Source organism: Colobus angolensis, unplaced genomic scaffold, assembly GCF_000951035.1.
Source record: "Colobus angolensis palliatus isolate OR3802 unplaced genomic scaffold, Cang.pa_1.0 Scaffold112, whole genome shotgun sequence".
NCBI lineage: Eukaryota > Metazoa > Chordata > Mammalia > Primates > Cercopithecidae > Colobus > Colobus angolensis.
In genome coordinates, this window is record NW_012112253.1 from 2,014,866 (window position 1) to 2,040,946 (window position 26,081).

The 26,081-nt window shown below is 37.8% G+C and overlaps 1 protein-coding gene across 2 annotated transcripts in view; it reads right to left on the reverse strand.

Moving 5' to 3' along the window:
* The window catches only part of MEF2A (myocyte enhancer factor 2A), a 162,201-nt gene that overhangs the window by 8,347 nt on the left and 127,773 nt on the right, over positions 1–26,081 (reverse strand). Inside the window, exons 8-10 of one of the 2 annotated variants that reach the window (XM_011957686.1) lie at positions 17,784–17,971; positions 4,744–4,767; positions 1,263–1,389 (exon numbers count right to left, since the gene is read on the reverse strand). In XM_011957686.1, the coding sequence (XP_011813076.1) occupies positions 1,263–1,389; positions 4,744–4,767; positions 17,784–17,971 (339 nt within the window). The remainder of the gene's footprint in view (positions 1–1,262; positions 1,390–4,743; positions 4,768–17,783; positions 17,972–26,081) is intronic. The other variant, XM_011957695.1, reaches the window with a different exon arrangement.

Sequence of the window (26,081 nt, forward strand, 5' to 3'; positions counted from 1 at the left end):
AATCCATCATCCCTGGCTTTGCTCTGGAACCTTGTTCTGTGCAAGACACAAATAACAAGCTATGATTCACAGTCCCTAAGATAGTATGCAGTGGACAAATTTGGGCATTATTTTTCATACTAATTGTTGGAAAAGCAATGGATATTTCCTAAGAGGTTTTTTTTTGTTTTTGTTTTTCTCAATGAAACCTTTTATTGTTGTTTGTTTTAAAAGAACTACTTAAAAGTGGAAATCAAATGTTCTCAACACTCTGCCCCCTCAGGTAGCTGCAGACAGCAGTTTCAAAGTACTGTGCCAAAGCATTTACCCTGAAGGCTAAAATCAGATGATCTTTACCACAGTCTACTTATGACACTTAGGAGAATCATAAAAGAATAACTTCTCTGCATTGCAGTCTCGGAGTAATTGGCAAGGTAGAATTTATTGCCTTCTTCCTCTGAAGCATCAGGTGTTCGGCTCAGTGGATGAGAAAGTGAAACCACATGTGTTTTCCACTTCATCTTAGATTGGTAAATTTAAACGAAACCAGCTGCCCTCGATTCTCCATACAGTCTGCTTGACTAAAAGCACTCCTACGATCACTGTAATATTCTTAAATTTTCCTAATACAACCCCAAATTAGGGCATTTTAAGACGAAATGCCTAACTAAACATAAATGAAGGAAAAGCTCCCCTCAAAGGCAGAGTGACTGGCTCTGAGGAGAAACCAGAACAGTCCTTGTTTTGCCCCTCAGGAGCGCAAATGACATGGACCAAGCTAGTGGTTACAGGGAGGAAAACAGCCTGTTAGACACAGTCAAACATCGGCCACCTCCCGAAGTCTCAGGTCCAAAGGGATTCATGTCTTTCCCAAAGCATTTTAACACAGCATAAAGACAAACATCTTATTTTAAAAGTCTGGAAGACTGTGATATTGTTTAAAGAGAAACTACATCAACAATACTCAAGCAACAGGCTGCTACCCTCTTGGCTTGATGTATGCCACCACTTTAATATTATCTACATGGGCTTTTTGTCAGGGGTAATTGAAAGTTCACATTGGAGAAGCAGAAATAGAAATAACTTATTCAACTCATTACACTATCAATTTTTTTTGTAATTTTTTCAAGGCTAGCACGTTTAAAAATACATCCTAATTTAAATCTAAAAAACTGGAAATAGTTTATTTCAATAAATATACTTTTAAAAAAAATCACAAAAGCACACGTTGATCACAAAACAGAGAGCAGTAAAACCTATGGAAGGCACCAAAGCAGGCTCACCAGTGTTGTAGGCAGTCGGCATTGCTGAGTACACAAGCCCCTGTGGAGGCAAGCTTGGGGTTGTCACAGACACGACTGGGGTAGCAAGAGGTTGAGTGGCTTGAGAACTACTTATCCTTTGGGTATTCTGTGAGAGATCAAAAAAGAGAAAAAGTGTTCTTACATGGTATTTATGTTGACTTAAAAATAACTTTCAATTTAAAAGTGACATTTTTCACAGTTTTACACGAATGTCATTTTCTGAAGCAGTGATGATGTGAAAACTTCAAAAATACTAGTGAGAACAACTAAATATTTGATTTGAAGAGTCATATTTTTACATTAATTCTCCTCTTAAAATAGTTTATTAATGTTAGACACACCATGTTAAAATAGGAACTTACGTTACAGGCATTAGCACTTCTCTTTGTTAGCACAAAATGAGGACTTGATATCGCTACAAATACTGTCAGACTACCCTAAATACATGTAGGTTTTAAATACCTGCTGATGGCAAAGGTCATCTGTATATATAGGGATTGTAAGTCTATGAGTATAGGAATCAAAACTACTTTTCTTTGCGGCATTTACGTGTTAACATAGTTTGAAGTCATGGCTTATTGAGTGCAGCTTGTATTCTTATTTCTTTCTCTCCAATCATGCAGTTGACCTATTTTTTAACAACAGATTCAGATATGTATCCCTTCATGGTCCCCTGGCCTTCTGTAGGAGACGCTTTGAGTGGAGCGTTTTGAATCAAGTGCTGCTGACAGGGCTGTGGAAGAGCAATATTAAATGCTTGCCAACTGGATGCATCTGTGCAGCATCCTATCCATGCTGGGAATGGATTAAAAAAATCAACTATTAAATAATCCAGTTAGTTTCAGATAGTCATTGTCCTTAATGTGTAGGAGTATGACAGAACCAGTTTCTCACCAAACTGGCTTAAGGTAACAGTTTTCCAAAATCTAAGATCGGAGGAACACAACAGATTCTGTGTCACTAGCACACCAGAAAGTCACAGCACAACTCTATTTGTTTTTTATAAATTATGTTACAGCCTGATAACTGACATTCAGGGGTCTGGGCCAAATCAATAAAGTATAATTCAGTGCCGTTGAGATTATGAAGAGTTAGAATGTGATTCCATTTTCTCTACCACAATTTTCAAGAGTACATCAGACAAAGGCCTTTGGCTAGATATAGACACAAACATTCAATGAGGATCCTGATCTCAGTTTATTTCTTTTTATTTCTATTTTCTATCCTAGGTTAGAAGACGTGAGAAAGACCACGTGGATGTGGATGTATTGCTTGAGTTTCTGTCCCAGATTCATCCTTTCCTAAGCATTGGGAAAATCATTTGACCTCTCTGAACTTCTTCATTGTCAAACAGAGAAGATACAGCAATCTTTGTCCTGGCTGCCTTGAACAGCTACTGTGAGAATCAAATGAGGTTATTATGTCAGAAGTACTTTCATAACTGAAGTACTACACTAATGTAAGATAATATCCTTAAATTATTGTCCCAAGAAACCCTCTGTCCCAAATTTCTATATAAGTGGTGGGAAAAAAAAGATACCTATTTTTATTCCTTCTAATCCATAGCCTAGTCTACTGGAGCTTTCATGAAGTCAAGTTGTTCTACTATTACTCAGCTTCTAAAGGAATCTCCGTGGCTGGTCTTAACAGTACAGTCTTTAGTGCAGGCCCCAGGGCACCTGTCCTTCCGCACTTCGGATCAGAGTCATCCACAATTACATTTTAGAACTCAAGGCAATTTGAACCACTTCTAAGTTCTAACGGACTGTGCTTCTGATTATATTTTGGTTCTGGCACATGAAGTTTTAAATTTTTAATTGATTAGAGTCTCAGGCTTAAGTTTTAAAGAATACAAATGGCTGTTTATAAGTTTTCAGATACGTATTTTAAAGTCTTCAGGGACCTAATATATTTATCTCTGAGGTTCTGTAATTACAAATGTACTTACTCTGAGGAATGTGGAAAACCAATGTATGCCAGTTGGGAATATGTTAGTTTCAGCATCAAGTTTTTAAATTTAATGACTTTTCAAGATAGAGATCTACTTTGGACTTAATTTCTTCTTTCATATTTAGTCTGGAACTTCTAAAGTCAAATCATTAGGTGAAAGAATACAGTATGACATTGTTTGGCTTGGACCCTACCTACTCCATGGCATCATCTTCATGGCAATATTCTGGCATGTCTTTGAAAACAGTAAGACTTCAAACACTAGTTCTACTCAACTAAGCTCCTAATCTCAAAGGCACTGAGTTCTCTAAGAGTAAGTCATTTTCAGAACCACAAGAGGGCAATATAGTGCTAGATAATTCATGGAAGCATTCACAACTCCTTGAACAGTGAAGTCTAACCTAAGGTGAATTATTTTAGCTTGAATTATAAACTCTCATTTACTGATCATTATGGTATCATTAAGTGAAGTGTTTCTCCAAAAGATATTCATAATATAATTCAAAACATTTACAGCTGACTAGAATAGTTCAGTTGGCCAATACAAAACTACATCCAAAACTGTGATTGATCACAAAGCTAAATAAAGAACAATCTAGTATTTTAAGGGGAACAGACAACCTTATTTGAAAAGAACACAAACTGTGCAAAACACACCAGCATGCATAAACATGGAATATTAAAACCAACGGATGCCTCCTCCCCCATGCTTTCATGCACTCTTAACCCCTGTCCATGCTAAAAACATTTCCAAGTTTTTATTCCCCTTAAAGTCTTTTAATTAGCAGTTGACTTTGAGATTATATGATGACTCCTGTGAGGTTTTGGTTTTAGTTCCTAAAGAAGAAATAGATAAACTGCAAGTTGCTTTTAGTCAAGTTTATTTTCTAAAGGAAAAGCCAAGAGAAAACGTTTGTTTTGGAAAAAGAGCAATAGTTGCTTTTAAGAACAGAGTGTCTTCTGATAGAAAAGTAAATATATATACATTCAATTACAGACACTCCTTTTAGTAAACAGGGAACCCCCTTGTGGTTCAGGCTGTATCATGCAGGATGAAATAATTCCAACTCTGAAAAAGGTGACTTCACCAAAAATGATGTAATCTTTTTGAAAGAGAAACAACACAACATCGTGTGTTACAATCTGAAGAACTTCAAGGGTGAAGTCATTTTCTAAAAATATTTCAATAATTTGGAGAGCTATATAAGGTATTCTGTATCTTTCCTTAAAAAAAAAAAAAATTTAACAAGTATCCTATGCTCATGGACAGCTACTGTTTTTAAAGGCTCTATTCCAATGTTCCCTCCAACAAATAAAATGGGTCAACACATACAATTATAACCAGAAAAACTAGAGTCTGTAGTACCAGTAGATTGCTTTATTCAAAGTGTTTGAAGAGTGTTTAAAAAATTTGTGTAATAAAGGGAACACTGGTTAGATAAGAACATGTAAGGTAATTAGTACTTTCTACATCTTTTTCACCTTCCTTCAAGCAGAAACCCACACTCACCAACTCCAATTCCTCTTCCTCCGACTGTACTCAGCACATAAGAGGGATAAGAGAGTTACTAAGACTGTTGGTACTCACAAACAAAATATTTCTTTAGAAAAACATATTTGGACACTAGCAGCTATCAAACTCTAAAGAGACGATTATATACACAACAGATAGAAATATAAATTACTTGTTGCTATACCTGTTGATTTTTCAAAAGACTAGAAAAATTTCTTTAAATTATCTAGGGCCAGTATTCAAAGACACCTTCCTTCCCTAACTTGGTCTGCTCTTGTGCTGGCCTCTCCTATACACAGTTATGCTACTGCAACAGTATTTAAAAGGGGTTTCTCATCATGGTATCAATCTGTATTCAGAAATTTGGGAATACTAACTCTGTACCTGTAACTCAGTAGCTTAATCATCCTACTATTACCCCACCTGGTGATACACGTTCATTTATCTCCTACTAAATTCTGCTTCTTGGCAGGCAGAAACTGCTGTATGTTTTATTTCCCACAGGAGCTAGCACAGTGTTATAAAACAACAGGAACACAAACATTTGTTAATAAATGCAAGACTTTAAAATGCCAGTTTTAGATATGCTTATCATTTGCACATATATTTTCATGTGAATAAAATAACTTCAATAGAGAAAAACCACATATTTGAAGAAAATGAGACTGGAGGGGAAATAAATTCATAAGTCACGTAAAGAAAAGAAATGAGGCCGGGCACGGTGGCTCACGAGGTCAGGAGTTCAAGAACAGCCTGGCCAAGATGGTGAAACCCCGTCTCTACTAAAACTACAAAAATTAGCAGGGTGTGGTGGCAGATGCCTGTAATCCCAGCTACTCGGGAGACTGAGGCAGGAGAACTGCTTGAACCCGGGCAGCAGGGGTTACAGTGAGCTGAGATTGCGCCACTGCACTCCAGCCTGGATGACAGAGGGAGACTCTGTCTTAAAAAAAAAAAAAAAAAAAAAAGAAATGAAACATTTTTGCTCCTTTTCTTCCTAACATTTAGAAAATATTAATATACTAGAAACAGTCTAATCAGCTTTTTCTTATTTTACTTGAATAAGTTAAACTTCTCTGTCAATCTGTGAAAAGTGTCGTTGTAAGTGCCACTGATACACGAAGCCCTAATCTGGAAGGAGGTTTCTCTGTAAATGGTGTAAAGTAGGTGGGACCGATTACTCACTCTGAAAAACAATCACTTGATCTACAACTGCTATCTCCAATGTGGGCAAGATGCTATTCAACTGTTCTGTTATAGATATCTTTACATATCTCCAAACACAAGGTACACATCAAAATATTACTGTCAAACATTATAGCTGTGTATGTGTAAAACATATGGTTTTCACTTTAATGTACAGGAATAAGTGTGTAAATAGTTCATATGACACATTTTGAGTTTTCCACGGAGATGCTTCACGCTTAACAATCAAGACATAACTTTCTTAAGCAATTGCTAAATGCTTAAATGTAGTTTGTCTTTAAATTGGCAGTTTACTAACAATTCTTATAAACAATTCTGTGCCTTACATGACATTTGCATAGTTTATTTCTGAAAGACAGTAGCAAGTATTACATATCCAGTATCTGAAAGGTAAGCTACATGACTATCCTAAATGCCATTTTTTTCTTGGCTCCCTTTCGGGGTATATTTCTTTGTTATGTACGTATATATGGATTTTAAACTTTTTATTCTGAAATAATTTTAGACAGCATTTGCAAAGAGAGCTCCCTCACATCTCACTCAGCTTCCTGCAATGTTAATATCACAAGGAAATACAACGCAGTTGTCAAAACTAATAAAACCAATACAACACCAATTAAAGCTTTGGACTTTACTTGGATTTCACCAGTCTTTCAACTGATGTCCTTTTTCCTGACCCAGGATCAGATCCTGGATCCCACAAGCCTTTAGTCCTCACGTCTCCTTAGTCTCCTCTGCTCTGTGACAGTTCCTCAGTCTTTCCTTTTCATGACCTTGACACTGTTTTTTGAAAGAGTGCTGATCAGGTATCTTACAGAATGTCTCTCAATTTGGGTCTGATTTTCATTCATAATCCTATAGAAGGTCATGGATTTTTGCAAGAATACCACAGAGAGACATGGCCTTCTTAGCATGTCATGTTGGAAGGCACATGTTGTCTTTATGTCCTATTACTGGTGATGTTAACCTTGACCCTCTGGTTAAGGCAGTGTTTTCCAGGATTCTCTTATTTCTAATTCTCTAATTTTTCCCTTTGTAAGAAACAAATATTTGGGAAGAGACATTTTGAGACTAAGCAAATATGGTTTTTTACTTGAACTTTTTGCCCACTTATGTTAGCATTATCCACTGACTTTGCCTGCAATAATTACCATTGTACTGTGGTGTTCTAATGGTGATTTACTATCTCTCATTCTTTCTACATTTATTAATTAGAGTTATGTTCTAAGAAAGAGTTGTCCCTTTCCCCTTATTTATTCAATCATTTATTTAAATCAGTAATGGACTCAATGTTTTTTATTCCCTGGGCTATAATCCAATACTATTGTTATTTGTTACTCAAATTGTTCTAGTTTTCGTATTGGAAACTCTTTTGAAAGGCCAGCTCTTGTGACTTTTGATATGCACTTTCTTAACCTCTGACAACTCTGGCTCATCCAGATTCCCTGCCCCAATCTGCAACAAACCATTTTTTCCAAGCAGCCCTGCGCCCTTATATTAGAAAATGGTGTTCAGAAACTAAAATCTGAGCCCCGGATAGTTCAGTCACTGGGTGCTACTGCCTCACAGACCTCTCAGCCAACAGAGCCAGGAAATATATGATGTATACTAATTCATATGTACACACAACTGTATCTTTGTGTGTGCATGACAGGGTCTCGCTATGTCACCCAGGCTGGAGTGCAGTGGTACAACCATAGGCCACTGCAGCCTTGACTTCCTGTACTCAAGTGATCCTCTCACCCCAGCCTCTCAAGTAGCTGGGACTATAGGTGCATGCTACCACGCCCGACTAATTTTTGTATTTTTAGTAGAGATGGGGTTTCACCATGTTGGCCAGGCTGGTCTCCTGAGCTCAACATCTGCCCGCCTCAGCCTCCCGAAGTGCTGGGATTATAGGCATGAGCCACTGTGCCCAGCCAGACACACACATTATTTCTGTATCCATCTACCTGTATGTGTATACACATATATATATGTCTGTATATATATATTATATACACATATATCTATGTGTATGTGTGTACATATATATACTCTTACTGAATCCTTCAACTATAACCCTGAAACATTGGCTCATTCTAGACCCCACCCCCACACCCCCTTGGTTATCTGCAACTTTCTCCTCCAACCATGAGAAATCTGGCTCCCTTTACCTACAATGTCCATTTGTTTATTTATATTTATTTATATGTTTATATGTTCAACCCTTTGTGTATGTGAGGGATGAATTTACCATCTAGAGTACAGTAATTTGCTAGAATTTTGTTGTCTCTAACCTTACAGTATCCAGTCAAAACAGTTTCCAAATTTACTCAGACTGGGTTCTTTCTTCCTCACCCCTTCGATATCATGTTACTCATCTGTAATAAAGTTATATTCATGTGTGACAATATGCATTCCATCTTGGGCTCTCCCGGAATCTTTACTAAATTGCATTTAGTAAAAATCACTCTTTGTCTGTACAGTTTTATGAGTTTCAACAAATGCAGACCCATGCATCTAACAAAACAGCATCACACAGATTAGTTCCATCACCTCGAAAATTCCCTCATACTAACCCTTTATAGTCAACTCTTCACTCCCAACCCATGGCAGTCAGGGAGTTTTGCATTTTCCGGAATGAAATATAGATGGAATCATACACGACTGTGGACTTTTAGATCTGGCTTCTTTTACTTAGCAAAATTCACTTAGGATTCATCTATATTGCTGTGTGAAAAGTTTACTGCTGAGTAGCATTTCCTTATATAGGCATACAGTGTGTTTATCCATTCATCTGTTGAAGGACATCTAGGCTAGTTTCAGTGTTTCACAATTATGAGAGATATAGGTTTCTGTGTAAGTATAGTTTTCAATTCATGTGCATAAATACTCTAGGAGTGGTATTACCATATTGTATAGCAAGTGTTTATTTATGTATTTATTTATTTTTAAGACAGGGTCTTGCTGTGTTGTCCAGGCTGGTCTTGAACTCCTGAGCTCAAGCAATCTTCCTGCCTTGGCCTCCCAAAGTGCAGGGATTATAGGCATGAGCCACCCTGCCTGGCCAGCAAGTATATATTTAAATTCATAAGAAGCTGACCAACTCTTCAAAGTGGCTGTACTACTTTGCATTCCAAACATATATGAGAGATTTTTTGCTTTGCATCCTCACCAGCACTTCTAGTTTTTGAGTTTTCTTTTTTTTTTTTGAGGCAGAGTTTCGCTCTTGTTGCCCAGGCTGGAGTACAATGGCACAATCTTGGCTCACCACAACCTCTGTCTCCTGGGTTCAAGTGATTATTCTGCCTCAGCCTCCCGAGTAGCTGGGATTACAGGCATGCACCACCACACCTGGCTAATTTTTTTTTTTAAGTAGAGATGGAGTTTCTCCATGTTGGTCAGGCTGGTCTCAAACTCCCAACCTCAGGTCATCTGCCCACCTTGGCCTCCCGAAGTGCTGGGATTACAGGCGTGAGCCACTGTGCCCAACCATTGGTTCTTCTTAAATTTTAGCCATTCTACTAGCTGTGTAGTTGTATCTCATTAGGTTTTAATTTTCAATTCCGTAGGGCCTGATAATATTGAGCATATTTTCATACGCTTATTTGCCATCCATGTATCTTCTTTTTGAAGTATCTGTTCAGATCTTGTGCCTTTTGCCTTTTTAAAAATATGTTTTCTTACTGTTGGGTTTTAAGAATTCTTGTAATATTCTGGATACATTAAAGATACAAACTCTTTAATGGATATGTGACTTGCAATTACTCTCTTCTAATCTGTAGGTCATCCTATATTCTCCGAACAGTGCCTTTCACAGAGCAAAACTTAAGTTTAACCTCCAAAACTTAAGATAACCTCCAATACATCAGTTTTTTCTTTATGGATCCTGCTTCTGGTGTTGGATTTTTCTCCTCTAAATTTCAGTTTCCTGTTTTAAATTTGGGTCTATAACCCAATTTTAATTTTTTAATAAAGTCTGAGTTATTATCAAGTGGGTTGTTTTTGTGTATGGATGTAGAATTGTTTCAACACCATTAGTTGTAACTACCATCCTTTCTCTGTTGAACTGCCTTACTAACTTTGCCAAAAACCCAGCTGAATATACATGCATAGGTCTGAATTTTCTGTTTTGTCCAGTGATCTATGTGCCCATCCTTTTGTCAATATCACACTTTCTGGATTACTACAGCTTTATAGTAGGTCTTGAAACCAGGTAGTAGTAGTTTTTTTTAATTTTGTTCCTTCTTAAATTCTAGCTATTGTAGTCCTTTGTCTTTACCTATATATTTTAGAATTGGCTTGTTCATATCTACATAAAAAGCTTGCTAGGATTCTGAAATTGTGTTTAATCTACAGATCAATCTGGGAAGAAATGACATCTTGACAATACTGAGTCTTGAAATCCATTAACATGATGTATCTATCTATTCATCTAGGTCCTCTTTTATTTCTTTCATCAGTGTTTTGCAGTTTTCAACATACAGACTGTGTAAGTATTTTGTCACAATTGTACCTAGATGTTTCTTTTCTTTCCTTTAGTTGGGGGTTTTTTTTTTTTTTGGTTTAGTTTTTTTAATTTCAAATTCCAATTGTTCACTGCTGGTATATAATCGATTTTTATATACTAACTTTGTACCCTGCGACCTTGCTAAACTCACTGATTGGTCCGAGGAGTTTTGTAATTTCTTTATATTTTGCTACATTAAAGAATGTATCTTCTGTGAATGGAGAAAGTTTAATTTCTCTCTTCCCGATATATATGCATTTTATTCATTTATTTTTGCCTAACTGTACTGGCTAGGCCTTTTACTACCATGGTAAATACGACTGGTGAGAAAAAAAATATCATTACCTAGCTCCAAACACTAGCAGACTCAATGCTTTCCCCTTATAAAGTATTTTAGCTGGATATTTTTTGTAGACACTCTTTATTAATTTCCCTTCTATTACTAGCTCAATGAGATTCTTTTTGTTTAATCATGAATAGATATTCAATTGTTAACACTGTGATTATACTAATGAATTTTCAAATGTAGACTCAGCCTTGCATTCCTGGGATAAAACCAACTTGGTCTTGATATATTATCCTTTTTATTTATTGCTCAATTTACTTTTTACTGAGGATTTTTGTGTCTAGAGTTCATGAGGAATATGGATTTGTAGATTTTTTTTTTTCTTGTGTTGCCTTATTTTGGTTTTGCACTGGGGTAATGCTGACCTAAAAAAATAAGTTGGAAAGTGTTCTCTCCTAATTTTTTCTGAAAGAGACTGTACAGAATTGGTATCACTTCTTTTGTAAATGTTTGGCAGAATTTGCCAGTTAAATCATATGGGTCTGGAGTTTTTTGTGAAAGGTTTTTAAACTAGGAATTCTGTTTTTAAATAGTTAGTATTCAAGTTAACTGTTTCTTCTTCAATGAGTTTAGTAGTTCCTTGGTAGTTTGTATCTTTCTCAGAATTTGCCCATTTCATCTAAGCTATTAAATCTATTAGAACAGAGATGTTTATAGTATTCTTTTAGTGTCTTTTGGGTAATGTATCTGTTCATATTCTTGATACTGATAACCTACCTGGGTCTTCTCTTTTCCATTGCTCAGCTTGGATAGAGGTTTATCAATTTTATTGATCTCTTTTTAAAAAAACAGTTTTTGGTTTGCTTTTGTTTTCCTGTTTTAAATTCATTAATTTCTGCTCTTTTTCCTTTCTTCTGCTTGATTTGGGTTAAGTTTGCTCTTCTTTTTTGTTTCTTAAGGTAAAAGCTTAGATTACTGATTTGGGATCCCTCTTTTCAAATACAGGCATTTGTTGCTATAAATCTCCCCTCATCACTACTCTAGTTGGGCCTCAAAATTTTGATGCTGTAGTTTCATTTTCATTCAGCTATATGTATTTTTAAATTTCCATTGAGATTTCTTCTCTGGTCCTTGGATTAAAGTATATTGTTTAATGTCTAAATATATGGCCATTTTCCTACTATCTTTCTGTTATTGATTTCCTTTTGGCCAGAGAATATAATATGTATGATTTCAATTCACTGAAACTTGCCAGTTGGTTTCCTGGCACAGGATATAGTCTATCTTGGTGAATGTTCCATGTGCTCTTGTGAAAAATGTGTGTTCTGCTGTTGTTGAGTGACATGTTCTATAAATGTCTCTTAGGTCATGTTGGTCGAGTGTTGCTCAGATCATCTAGATCCTTACTGATTTTTCTGCCTACTTGTTCTATCAGTTACTGAGAAGGATGTTGAAATCTCCAACTACAATTGTGGATTTTTCTACTCACCTTTTAGTTCTATCAGTCTTCACTTTATGTATTTTGAAGGTGGTTGTTAGGTGCATAAACCATTAAAGACAGTTATTTCTTGGAAAGTGGACTAGGTCACATCCCTCTTTATCGCTGACAGTTTTCCTTGTTGTGAAGCCTACATTGTCTGAAATTAATAGGTCTGCTTTACCTTTCGTTTTGGTGTTTGCAACAGTAAATTTTCACCCTTCTTTTACCTATGTCTTTATATTTAAAGTGGATTTCTTGTAGGCATTTTTTGTTTTTTTTTTTCTTGAGACAGAGTTTCACTCTTATTGCTCAGGCTGGAGTGCAATGGCACAATCTCGGCTCACTGCAACCTCTGCCTCTGGGGTTCAAGAGATTCTCCTGCCTCAGCCTCCCAAGTAGCTGGGATTACAGGCATGCACCACCATGCCCAGCTAATTTTGTATTTTTAGTAGAAAAGGGGCTTCTCCATGTTGGTCAGGCTGGTCTCGAACTCCCAACCTCAGGTGATCTGCCTGCCTCAGCCTCCCAAAGTGCTGGGATTGCAGGCATGAGTCACCACACTACTTTTTAAGAAAAAAAAAAAAAAAAAAACACACAAATCTGACGATCTTTTAACTCATGTGTTCTCACCACATTCAATGTGATTATTTATATGACTGAATTAAAAGCTACCTTTATGTTGCTTTTTGTCTGTCTTCTTTTCGCCCATTTCTTGGGCTACTTAGTAGAGCATTTTTTATATTTCTATTTTATCTCTTCTATTGACTTATTTAAAGTCAATAGAATGACTTCTTTAAAATTTTCTTCTGTATCTGCACTAGGGATTATAATACACATCTTTAATCACCTTGAGTTCTTCTTCAAATAATATTTACATCATGTGTAGAGTCAATTCCTCCCTCCCATCTTTTACTGTCATATATTTTATTTTGACATGTGCTACAGAAACAAAATACACTGTTACTATTTTTGCCTTATATAGTCAGATACCTTTTGGAGCAATTAAAAAGAGGGAAAGCACTTGGATCGTGGTTTCTTTTACACTCCATAAAAATAAATTAATGTTCCTTGGAGAAATGCCTGATTCTAGGACTGGTGCAGAAAACACACAAGATCAGCCTAGAACATATTATAGTGCCAGAAAATAAAAAAGCGCCCACTTCCCCTAAAACAACAACAACAACAACAACAACAACAACAACAAAAAAACCCCACAAAAATAAGGATATATTAAAGGCACACAGGAATCAAGTAGACAGCCCTCCCTCAAAAGCTGAAGCTTGAACAAAGCAACAGAAAAACGTGGTATTGCATTATAAACCAAAGTATTAAAATAAATGCCCACGAGTCCATATTGATAGAAATAAATGGTTGAATGAGAGAGAAGAGATACATCTCCTGTGCAGAAGAATTCCAAATAACTTATGTAGATATCCTTCTCTTAAGAAAACTCCCCACTCCTTAAAAGTGTGGGCTGAACATGGTAATTTCCTACCCAAAGGCTATAGTATGAAAAGCAGAAGAGTAACTTTACAGAAAAGAAACCTGTTAAACATCAGCCAAGTGACCAAATTAACATCAGCAATAGTTATGACGATACAGGTTGGTCATCCCAAATCTGAAAATCTGAAATCTGAAATGCTCCAAGATCCAAAACCTGTTGAGCACCAACATGTACTCATTGGATCATTTTGGATTTCAGATTTTTGGATTTGGGATGCTCTACTTATTAGTATAAGGGAAATATTCCAAAACCTGAAAAAATCTGAAATCTGGAATACTTCTGGTCCTGAGTATTTCAGATAAGGGATAATAAATGTAGTAGGCACTCTTGATAAGATGTGATGAAAATGGCATCTTAATTCTATGGCTTACCTCCCTCAAACCAACAACCACAGTCTAAGCATGAGAAAAACATCAGACAAATCTTAACTAAGAGACATTCTATAAAAATACCTGACTAGTACTCCTCAAAACTGTCAAGGTCATTAAAGCAAGGAAAGTCTTAGAAACTCTCACAGTCAAGAGGAGGCTAAAGAGACATGATTGCTAAATGTAATGTGGTATCCTGGATTGGATCCTAGAATAGAAAAAGACACAAGGTTAAAAATAAATAAATCTGAATAAAGTGCGAATTTCAGTTAATAACAACATATCAGTACTGGTTCAATAGTGGTGACAAATATACCATACTAATGTTAGTAACAGAAAAAAACTATGTGTGGGGTATATGAAAACTTTCTGTACTATCTTTGCAATCTTTCTATAAATCTAAAATTGTTCTAAAAATAAAACGTTTATAAAATGTAGGGAAAACCAGATTTTATTTATTTTATCTTCATTTATTGCATTTCCACTGTTCAGGTCTTCGTGTAGACTCAAGTTTTTGCTGGGATTAGAGTCCTTTAACATTTCTTGTAGAGCAGGTCTGCTGGCAATAAATTCCCCTGACTTTTGTTTGAGGAAATCGTCATTTCTCAAAGATATTTTTGGTGGGCAGAGAATTTTGGGGTGAGAGGAATTTTTAAAAAATTTCAGCACATTAAATGTTACTCCCCTTTTCTTGCTTGCATAGTTTAGTTTGTGAAGAAAAAAGTATGGTACTAATCCTTATCTTTGTTTTCTGTATACAATGTATCTCTTCTCTAAGATTATTCTCTTGATCTTTTGCTTTTAGCAGTCTGAGAGTGAGAGTGTGTGTGCGCATGCGTGTGTGTGTGTGTTGGCAGTAGTATTTATCCTGGTTGGTACTGGTTATTTTTAAAAATATTACTCCTCATCTGTTCTCTCTTGTCTTTTTGGAAGTCCAATTATAAATATGTTATGCCATTTGATAATGGTGCATAGCTCTGGGATACTTCATTCTGTTTTTTATTTTGTCTTGTTTTCACTCTTCTCTTTGTATTTCAGCATGGGTAATTCCTACTAATAGACCTACAGGTTTTTCCCTCCTGCTAAGCTATTAGTGCAAGACTCGAGTTAATTTCAGTAGAAGCTGGGCCAGGTTTGAGCCTTACTGTTGCTCTGGTTACCATCAGGGCACCTACCACAAGCTTCATATCCCTCTGAGGGTCCCCACCCTCAGAGGGATATGAAAATCTATCTGCATGCCAGATTTTCCCCTAGTGACTGCTCCACTCTCAGCTTTAAGTCATCTCCTCTCTTGTTGTGCCTCAGGCTGTGGCTTTCTCAGTCATCCTGCCACTCTCCTGGCGTTGCTCCATACCAAGCAGTCTTCCTGTTCCTTCACCACTGGCTGAGATATTTTGCCTTTTCCATTAAACAGGATTTCAACAGTGCCCTAAGAGTGATAATGTTTGTTGTTTGTCGTCTTAGAGATTAAAGCTTTTGTTCCATATTAGAGAAAGAAGACAGAAAGATCCAGGCAAAATTTTTTGCCCCTAGTGTAGAGCTACTCTTCCCCTCTCCCAGTTGTGTACCACAGCGAGACCTTTTCAGGAGCTTCTGAGCATCCCATGGGATTCATGGAGAAAAAAGTCTACGAGAACACAGACTCACCCTGTTTTATACTGCGGCCCCCAGGACTTTCACACAGTTCTGTCAGTGCACACCTGGTCTCCAGCAATTCACCAATCACCCTAGCTTAACTCTTACCATCTGTGTCTCGCCTAATGCTCAAATGTCATCTCTCCTCACAGTATCTTTGACTCTGGAGCAACTGGGCCAGTTGGTTGCCCTGTAATCTCAGCACTATGATGAGTTCAAGGAAAACTATGAACTTTCTGTATATCCAAGTTTTTTTAATTGTAAGGCTGGGAGTGACTGTTTCCAGATTTCTGTATCGCCAAATAAAAAAGTACTTGTTTTTTGACCTGGACTGTAAGACTTAAAGAGATTTGGTCCTGGCTCTATTTTAAACTATCTTGGACAAGTAATAACCTTTAACTCAGTTTCCTCATCTCTACCTTGCAATGATCACAGGCTAATTGAGAATTAAATGAGACAATATACATATGAAGGTGTTTTGGAATCTATAAAGCATTATACCAATGTGGAATTATTATCTAAGCCTGATAGCATCACTTTCACTTAGCAAAAACTCTAATGGTGAGTTTAGCAACTGCTCAGTAGAGAGAACACCTGGCATATCATTTAGTATGCTAGCAGTCAAACAGTTGCTAAACTAAGAGGTTTTAAAACTTGATTATACATTCTAGTTTTTTTTCTACAAGAGGCTAAGGGGGATAAATATATTGTCCTGTTCTTTATAAAGACTTAAGACTCAAAAACAAATGAGACCAGAACCCTAAAGCCATCATCAAGGAGTGGAATAGAGGCTACCTGCATTCTTTATACAGTTAAATAGAAAGGTTATTTGAGAAGGAATAAGCAAATAAAATTAATTGGAGAATAACTCACTCAAGTTTGTGTGCATTCTTCCCTATCCTACAATAGTTCTGTGGTATGCAGAATTTTTTTTTTTTTGAGACAGTGTCTTGCTCTGTCACCCAGGCTGGAGTGCAGTGGTACGATTTCGGCTCACTGCAATCTCCACCTCCTGGGTTCAAGTGATTCTCCTACCTCAGCCTCCTGAGTAGCTGGGATTACAGGCACATGCCACCACACCCAGCTAATTTTTGTACTTTTAGTAGAGATGGGGTTTCACCATGTTGCCTAGGCTGGTCTTGAACTCCTGACCTCAGGTGATCCGCCCACCCTGGCATCCCAAAGTGCTGGGATTACAAGTGTGAGCTACTGTACCCTGCCTGGTATGCAGAATTTTCTAACTAATAGTTTAGTGCTTCTCTCACAGAAAAGCATGTTTAACTGATTAATGAAAGTATACAAAGTACAGAGAACAAATAACTCATGTTTAATACTTCTAGCCTGGTAAAATTAAAATTAAACATAATAATCTCTCTGTATTTTACTTTTTAAAAACTGATTTGAAAAGTGTTACATATTAATGGGGTACATGTGAATATTTGTCACATTCATAGAATGTGTAATGATCAAGGTCAGGGTATCTGGGGTATCCATTACCTTGAGTATTTATACTTTCTATTTGTTGGGAACATTTCAAGTCCTCTCTTCTAGCTACTCAGAAATAAACTCCATCTGCAATGTTGCTAACTATAGTCACCCTTCTCTCCTATCAAATACAGGGGTATATTTCTTGTATCTAAGTGTATGTTTTTACCCACGAATCAACCTCTCTTCATCCCATCTCGCACCCACACACCCTTCCCAGCCTCTGCTATCATTCCATTTTCTATCTCTACAAGATCAATTTTGTTAGGTCTCACTCACATATGAGTGAGATCATGCAGTATCTATCTTTCTGTGCCTGGCTTATTTTACTTAATAACCTCCAGTTCCAACCATGTTCATATTTAGCTTTAATTGTAAATAACCGTTAAGCAAATTTCCATAATCTGATTTTTGTGTATTTGAAATAGACTTGTCTCTTCAATAGTAATTTCGAATGGAAATATTCATTAGGAATAGGTGTAGATTCTATGGTGGCACAGAGAATTCCAAAGGAAGCTACAGACTGCCTATGTATAAAATACATGTTTTAAAGAATGAAGTTGAAGAAAGGTTCAACTTACTAGTGGAGGCATCATGCCCTTGCTTGAAGGGGGGATGACAACTCGAAGATCTGGTTTTCTACTGTTCATTCCAAGATTACCACCACCTGGTGGAGGGGGAGACTTCGTAGGCATGACTTTGCCTAAACTATTTGCACCAGTAGTTCCAATCAAATTTGGAGAAGCTCTTGAGTTTACAAATCCATTCCCTGGGGGGAAAAATATCATTCAATTATGTGAGAAGAGTTATTAAAATACTTTGGCACAAACAAAGTTTTCCCCAGTCTGAGGTTGCAAATAAATTTTATAACAAAACTCACTACAAGTTTGAGTATCCCTTATCCAAAATGCTTGGGACCAGAAGTGTTTCTGATTTTGGAATACTTATATTACATACTTAAGGGCTGAGCATCCCTAAACCTGAAAATTCAAAATCCTCCAATTAACACTTCTTCTGAGAATCATACCAGTGCTCAAAATGTTTCAGATTTTAGAGCATTTTGTATTGGGATACTCAACCTGTGGTAACTAATGAAATACCTTTGGATATTTTAAAAATAAGCAGAGGAAGACAAGCAAAGTCTGAAATACATATAAAGCTTAAGACTAATGACACTTGTACGGCATTACTGCTTGGATTTGCTGAGAGAGATTTAAAACACAACACATTTCTGGCCGGGTGTGGTGGCTCACGCCTGTAATCCCAGCACTTCAGGATGCCAAGGAGGGCAAATCACTTGAGGTCGGGTGTTTGAGACCAGCTTGGCCAACACGTTGAAACCCCGTCTCTATTGATAATACAAAAATTAGCCGGGCATGGTGGCGCACACCTGTGATCCCAGCTACTTGGGAGGCTGAGGCAGGAGAATTGCTTGAAGCCGGGAAACGGAGGTTGCAGTGAGCTAAGATCATGCCCCTGCACTACAGCCTGGGTGACAGTGTGAAGCTGTATTTCAAAGAAACAAAAGATCACATTTCTAACAGGGCATCTCATTTAGTCTCATTTTAGGGACTAAAATAATGGAGGTATTATAGAAAATGTCTGAGAACAGCCTATTCAATCACTCTTGTGAGAGCAAAGGCACTGCTACTACTAAGTTCTGAGTCGTGAACTAGGTATCAGAGCAACTTCTTAACTGTAGCTTATTCAGCACTCATTTCTAATGCCTCATTTTCACCAAGTACTTCTTCCTTATGGCTCTACTTCACTGGTTCTGTTTTTTCATCTTCATTGAGGTCCTTATTAAATATTTCTGATTTATCTCACATTAATCATCTTATTCCTATTTTTAAACTTTCCCTGACAGAACCTTCCATCTCTCTTAGATGAAATGAGGAAACAGGCATATTGTGATATATGCTCTATGTATATAATACTTTTGGGAACCAGCTGAGATATAAATAAATATGAAACCATCCTGTTTTCATGAATACTGTAGTCAGTCATTCTACTTCTTCCCATGTGTAGCAACCACGTGGACTGGGTGGGGCTGACTCTGTCTCCAACCCCCAGATAAACTTAGTGTCAGGCATTTGACTCAGGTCATTCTCGTTCACCACAGTGACTGGATGTGGTAATGACCAATCAGAACCCGGGTAAAACAATTGTTCCATGATTGTCAGGGAGACTCCCACATTCCCCAAACTGTGCCTGAGAAAGCATTTTATTCTTCTTTTTTTTTTTTGAGACAGAGTCTTGCTCTGTCATCCAGGCTGGAGTGCAGTGGAGCGATCTCCGCTCACTGCAAGCTCAGCATCCCCGGTTCACACCATTCTCCTGCCTCAGCCTCCTGAGTAGCTGGGACTACAGGCGCCCGCCACCATGCCTGGCTAATGTTTTGTATTTTTAGCAGAGACAGGGTTTCACCACGTTAGCCAGGATGGTCTCGATCTCCTGACCTCATGATCTGCCCACCTCAGCCTCCCAAAGTGCTGGGATTATAGGCGTGAGCCAACGCATCCGGCCAGCATTTTATTCTTAAGTCATTTTGAGACTCAGAAGAAAGCTGGAATGAGGAAAAAGCTGATACAAAAAGGAGAACAGCAAACAAATGATGTAAAAGCCCTGATTAAACCGTGTTTGTAGTCTGTACCACTTCTGGATCTTTCAGTTACATGTAAGTTAACACATCCCCTATACAATTTAAGCCTGAGGTAGTTTTCTGTTAGTTGCAACTGACAGTATCCTAATAGAAACAGCTACTATTCACCAGCTTGCAGTCCAACAGCAGATAATGACACAAATAAAAAGTAGATAAGTAACCAGTGTACAGAAACATATAATGTGAATTTATAAAACAGAGACTACAGTGTGGTATTTCAATTTCAAAGTAAATCACAAATAAAGCAGGGAAGAATAAAATAATAAGTGTTTATTACGAAGCTGGCAAAGAACAAAATACTCAGAATAGTGAGCCAGAGGTTCCTGATGAGTCAAACAGGCCTCTTAGGTTCTCTGGGTAGGACTCAGCATTCACATGTCCTTAAGACTAGCAACTGTCTAAAATCAGAAAAAGTAGAAGTACCTTTACTATCTGGAAATTTTAAAAATTCAAACATCTATTACGTACACAGTACTGGGCCCCTGGGAGGGTATATGTAGAGAAACCATAAAAAGCCTACAGGTCTTCAAGGAGCTTTTCATCTAGTTAGCAAGAACAGGCATATCACATAGGCATGAATTATACTTACAATATGGGTAAACTAGAGATAACCACACAAAATTTACAATGAGATAGAAAGCACTGATCACAAATATATCAGCTTAATTAGGAAAGCCTTTGTGGGATTAACTACTGAGCAGTCTGAAATGACAGAAGAAGAAAAGAGAAGGCAGGCATTATGGATAAATGTGAGAAAAATATGTTAAAACACAAATGAACAAGGTGTGAGTGAGGAATGGCAGAGCAGATAAGGCTGGAGAATCCACAGCTTCAGGGACCATCAAAAGGAAAGGGTAGCTGTATTTGTTCTGCTCCTTTCATTCTAGTATAAAGAAAAAAAGAAAACTTCAGAATTCACGAAAAATAAACAGACACTAGATGTTACAAATACACACACACCCACACACTCCTGTATTAATATACATGCAAGGACTAACAAAAACGGAGTGTCTGCTGTGTGCTTAACACTGGCCTAAAACTCGTCCTAATAATCTCATCCTGACAAGACTGCATTCTGAGAAATAAAATGGTTTGCCCCTGGGTCAGATGTGGTGGCTGATGCCTGTAATCCCAGAACTTTGGGAGACTGAGGTGGGCAGATTGCTTGAGCCCAGTTCAAAATCAGCCTGGGCAACATGGTGAAACCCCATCTCCACAAAAACAAATTAAAATTAGCTGGGTGTGGTGGCGCACACCTCTAGTCCCAGCTACTAAGGAGGCTGAGTCAGCCCAGGAGGCAGAGGTTGCAGTGAGCCAAGATCACCCCACCACATTCCAGCCTCGGTGACAGAATTAACCCAATCAAATAAAGACAAATTAAAAAAAAAAAATCAAAAAACAAAAATGAACAAAGCCTCCAAAAAATTTGAGATTATGCTAAACAGCCAAACCTAAGAATAACTGGTGTTCTTGAGGAAGAAGAGAAATCTAGAAGTCTGGAAAACATATTTGAGAAAATAACTGAGGAAAAGTTCCTTGGCCTCACTAGAGATTTAGAAATCCAAACACAAAAAGCTCAAAGACGACCTGGGAAATTCATAGCAAAAAGATCTTCACCCAGGCACACAGTAATCATATTACCTCAAGTGAAGACAAAGGGAAGACTCTTAAGAGCTGAGAGGCAAAAGCATCAGGTAACCAACAAAGGAAAACTTATCAGATTAACAGCAGATTTCTCCCCAGAAACCCTGCAAGCCAGAAGAGATTGGGGTCCTATCTTTAGCTTCCTCAAACAAAATAATTGCTGGCCAAGAGTTTTGTATCCAGCAAAGTCAAGCTTCATGAATTAAGAAGAGATAAAGTCTTTTTCAGATAAACAAATGCTGAGAGAATTCACCACTACCAAGGCAGCACAACTAAGAAATGCTAAAAGGAGTTCTGAATCTTGACACAAAACCTGAAAATACACCCTCCTTAAATCATAAATCTCACAGGGCCCAAAAAACAAGAACACAATGAAATAAAAAGTATTCAGGCAACAAGTAACACAATGAATAAAATAGTACCTCACATCTCAATATTAACGTTGAATGTAAATGGCCTAAATGTTCCACTTAAAAGATACAGAATGGCAGAATGGTTAAAAATACACCAACCAAGTATCTGCTGTCCTCAAGACACTTACCTAACACATAAGGACTCACTCACATAAAGTAAAGGGGTAGAAAAAGATACTAGAAAATCTAGAGGAGGTGGATACATTCCTGGAAATACATAACCTGCCTAGGTTAAATCAAGAAATAAAACTCTGCATGGAACAATAACAAGTAGTGAGACTGAATAATTTTAAAAACTGCCAACAACAACAAAAAAAAGTCCAGGACCAGATGAATTCAGAGTTTAATTCTATCAGGCATTCGAAGAAGAACTGGTACTAATCTTATTAAACTATTCCAAAAGATAGAGAAAGAGAAAATCCTCCCTAAATCATTCTATGAAGCCAGTATCACCCTAATACCAAAACCAGGAAAGGATATAACAAAAGTAAACTACAGACCAACATCCCTGATGAGCACAGGTGCAGAAATCCTTAACAAAATAACAGCTGACTGAATCCAACAGCATATCAAAAAAGATAATACACCATGATCAAGTGGGTTTCATACTAGGGATGCAGGGGTGGTTTAATATACAAAAGTCAATAAGCAAAACTGGCACAGAAGGGACATATCTGAAGGTAATAAAAGCCATCTATGACATTTTTACTGGAGTCAGTAAAGTTCCAGGACACAAAATCAATGTACACAAACAGCAGCACTGCTATACATCAACAATGACCAAGCTGAGAATCAAATCAAGAACTCAATCCCTTTGCAACAGGCGCAAAAAATTAACATATCTAACCAAGGAGGTGAAAAATTTCTACAAGGAAAACTACAAACCACTGCTGAAAGAAATCATGGATGGCACAAACAAATGGAAACACATCTCATGCTCATGGATGGGTAGAATCAATATTGTGAAAATGACCATAATGCCAAAAGCAATCTACAAATTTAAAGCAATTCCCATCAAAATACCACCATCATTCTTCACAGAACTAGGGGACAAAAAATCTTAAAATTCACATGGAACCAAAAAAGCCTGCATGGCCAAAACAAGACTAAGCGAAAAGAACAAATCTGGAGACATCATATTATTTCATTTCAAACTATACTACAAGGCTATAGTTACCAGAAAAGCATGGTACTGGTATAAACACAGGCACACAGACCAATGGAACAGAAGAGAGAACCCAGAAACAAAGCCAAATACTTACAGCCAACTCATCTTCAACAAAGCAAACAAAAACATAAAGTGGGGAAGACACCCTATTCAACAAATGGTGCTGGTGTAATAGGCAAGCCACATGTAGAAGAATGAAACTGGATCCTCATCTCTCATCTTACACAAAAATCAATTCAAGATAAACCAAAGACTTAAATCTAAGGCCTGAAACCATAAAAATTCTAGAACATTGGAAAAACTCTTCTAGACATTGGCTTAGACAAAGGGTTCATGATCAAGAACCCAAAAGCAAATATGATAAAGAAAAAATAAATAGACAGGACTTCTGCAAAGCAAAAGAAATAATCAGCAAACAGACAACCCAGAGAGTGGGAGAAAATCTTCACAAACTATGCATCTGACAAAGGACTAATATCCAGAATCTACAAGGAACTCAAATCAGCCATAATAAAACAAATAATCCCATCAAAAAGTGGGTACAGACCATGAATAGACAATTCTCAAACGTAGATATACAAATTGCCAAAAGACATGTGAAAAAATACTCAGCATCACTAATTATCAGTGAAATGAAAATCAAAACCACAATGAGATACCACCTTACTCCTGCAAGAATAGCCTATTTTAAAAATCAAAACATAATAGATGTTGGCATGGATATGATGAAAAGCAAACACTTATACACTGCTGGTGGGAATGTAAACTAGTATAACCACTAAAGAAAACAGTACAGAGATTCCTTAAAGAACTAAAAGTAGAACTATGGTTTGATTTAGCAATCTCACTACTGGGTCAGAAGAAAAGAAGTCATTTTATGAAAAAGACACTCATGCACACATGTTTATAGCAGCGCATTTTGCAATTGTGAAAATATGGAACCAGCCTAAATGTCCATCAACCAACAAGTGGATAAAGAAAATGTCCACCTGGGAAGCGCAAGGGGGAAAGGAATTCCTTTTCCTAGCCAAAGGAAATTGAGACACACAACACCTGGAAAATCGGGTAATTCCCACCCTAATACTGCACTTTATCAAGGGTCTTAGCAAATGGCACACCAGGAGATTATATCCCACACCTGGCTGGGAGGGTCCCACGTCCACAGAGCCTCCCTCATTGCTAGCACAGCAGTCTGGGCTCTAACTGCAAGGCAGTAGCAAGGTTGGGGGAGGGGCGCCCGCCATTGCTGAGGCTTAAGTAGGTAAACAAAGCCACCAGGAAGCTGGAACTGGGTGGAGCCCACCACAGCTCAAGGAGGCCAGCCTGCCTCTGTAGACTCCACCTCTGAGGATAGGGCATAGCTAAACAAAAAGCAACAGAAACCTCTGCAGAGGTAAATGTCCCTGTCTGACAGTTTGAAGAGAGCAGCAATTCTCCCAGCACGGAGGCTGAGATCTGAGAACGGACACACTGCCTGCTAAAGTGGGTCCCTGATCCCTGAGTAGCCTAACTGGGAGACATCCCCCACTAGGTGCAGACCGACACCTCACACCTCACATGGCTGGGTACACCCCTGAGACGAAGCTTCCAGAGCAAGAATCAGACAGCAACACTCGCTGTTCAGCAATAATCTATCTTTTGCAGCCTCCACTGCTGATACCCAGGCAAACACGGTCTGGAGTGGACCTGAAGCAAACTCCAACAGAGCTGCAGCTGAGGGTCCTGACTGTTAGAAGGAAAACTAACAAACAGAAAGGACACCCACACCAAAACCCCATCAGTACGTCACCATCATCAAAGACCAAAGGCAGATAAAACCACAAAGATGGGGGAATAGCAGTGCAGAAAAGCTGGAAATTCAAAAAATCAGAGCGCATCTCCCTCTCCAAAGGAATGCAGCTCATTGACAGCAACAAAACAAAGCTGGACGGAGAAGGACTTTGACGAGTTGAGAGAAGAAGGCTTCAGTCCATCAAACTTCTCAGAACTAAAGGAGGAACTACGTAACCAGCACAAAGAAACTAAAAACCTTGAAAAAAGATGTGACGAATGGCTAACTAGAATAACCAACATAGAGAAGTCCTTAAAAGAACTGATAGAGATGAAAACCATAACACGAGAACTACGTGACAAATGCACAAGCTTTAGTAACCAACTCAATCAACTGGAAGAAAGAGTATCAGTGATTGAAGATCAAATGAATGAAATGAAGCGAGAAGAGAAGTCTAGAGAAAAAAGAGTAAAAAGAAATGAACAAAGCCTCCAAGAAATAGGGGATTACGTGAAAAGACCAAATCTATGTCTGATTGGTGTGCCTGAAAGTGACAGGGAAAATGGAATCAAGTTAGAAAACACTCTGTAGGATATCATCCAGGAGGACTTCCCCAACCTAGGAAATACAGAGAACACCACAGATACTCCTTGAGAAGAGCAACTCCAAGACACATAATTGTCAGATTCACCAAAGTTGAAATGAAGGAAAAAATGTTAAGGGCAGCCAGAGAGAAAGGTCGGGTTACCCACAAAGGGAAGCCCATCAGACTAACAACAGTAGATCTCTCGGCAGAAACTCTCCAAGCCAGAAGAGAGTGGGGGCCAATATTCAACATTCTTAAAGAAAAGAATTTTCAACCCAGAATTTCATACCGGTCAAACTGAGTTTCATAAGTGAAGGAGAAATGAAATCCTTTACAGACGAACAAATGCTTAGAGATTTTGTCACCACCAGGCCTGCCCTACAAGAAATCCTGAAGGAAGCACTAAACATGGAAAAGAACAACAGGTACTAGCCATTGCAAAAACATGCCAAAATGTAAAGTCCATCAATGCTAGGAAGAAGCTGCATCAACTAATAAGCAAAATAATCAGCTAATATCATAATGACAGGATCAAGTTCACACATAACAATACTAACCTTAAATGTATATGGACTAAATGGTCCAATCAACAGACACAGACTGGCAAATTGGATAAAGAGTCAAGACCCATCAGT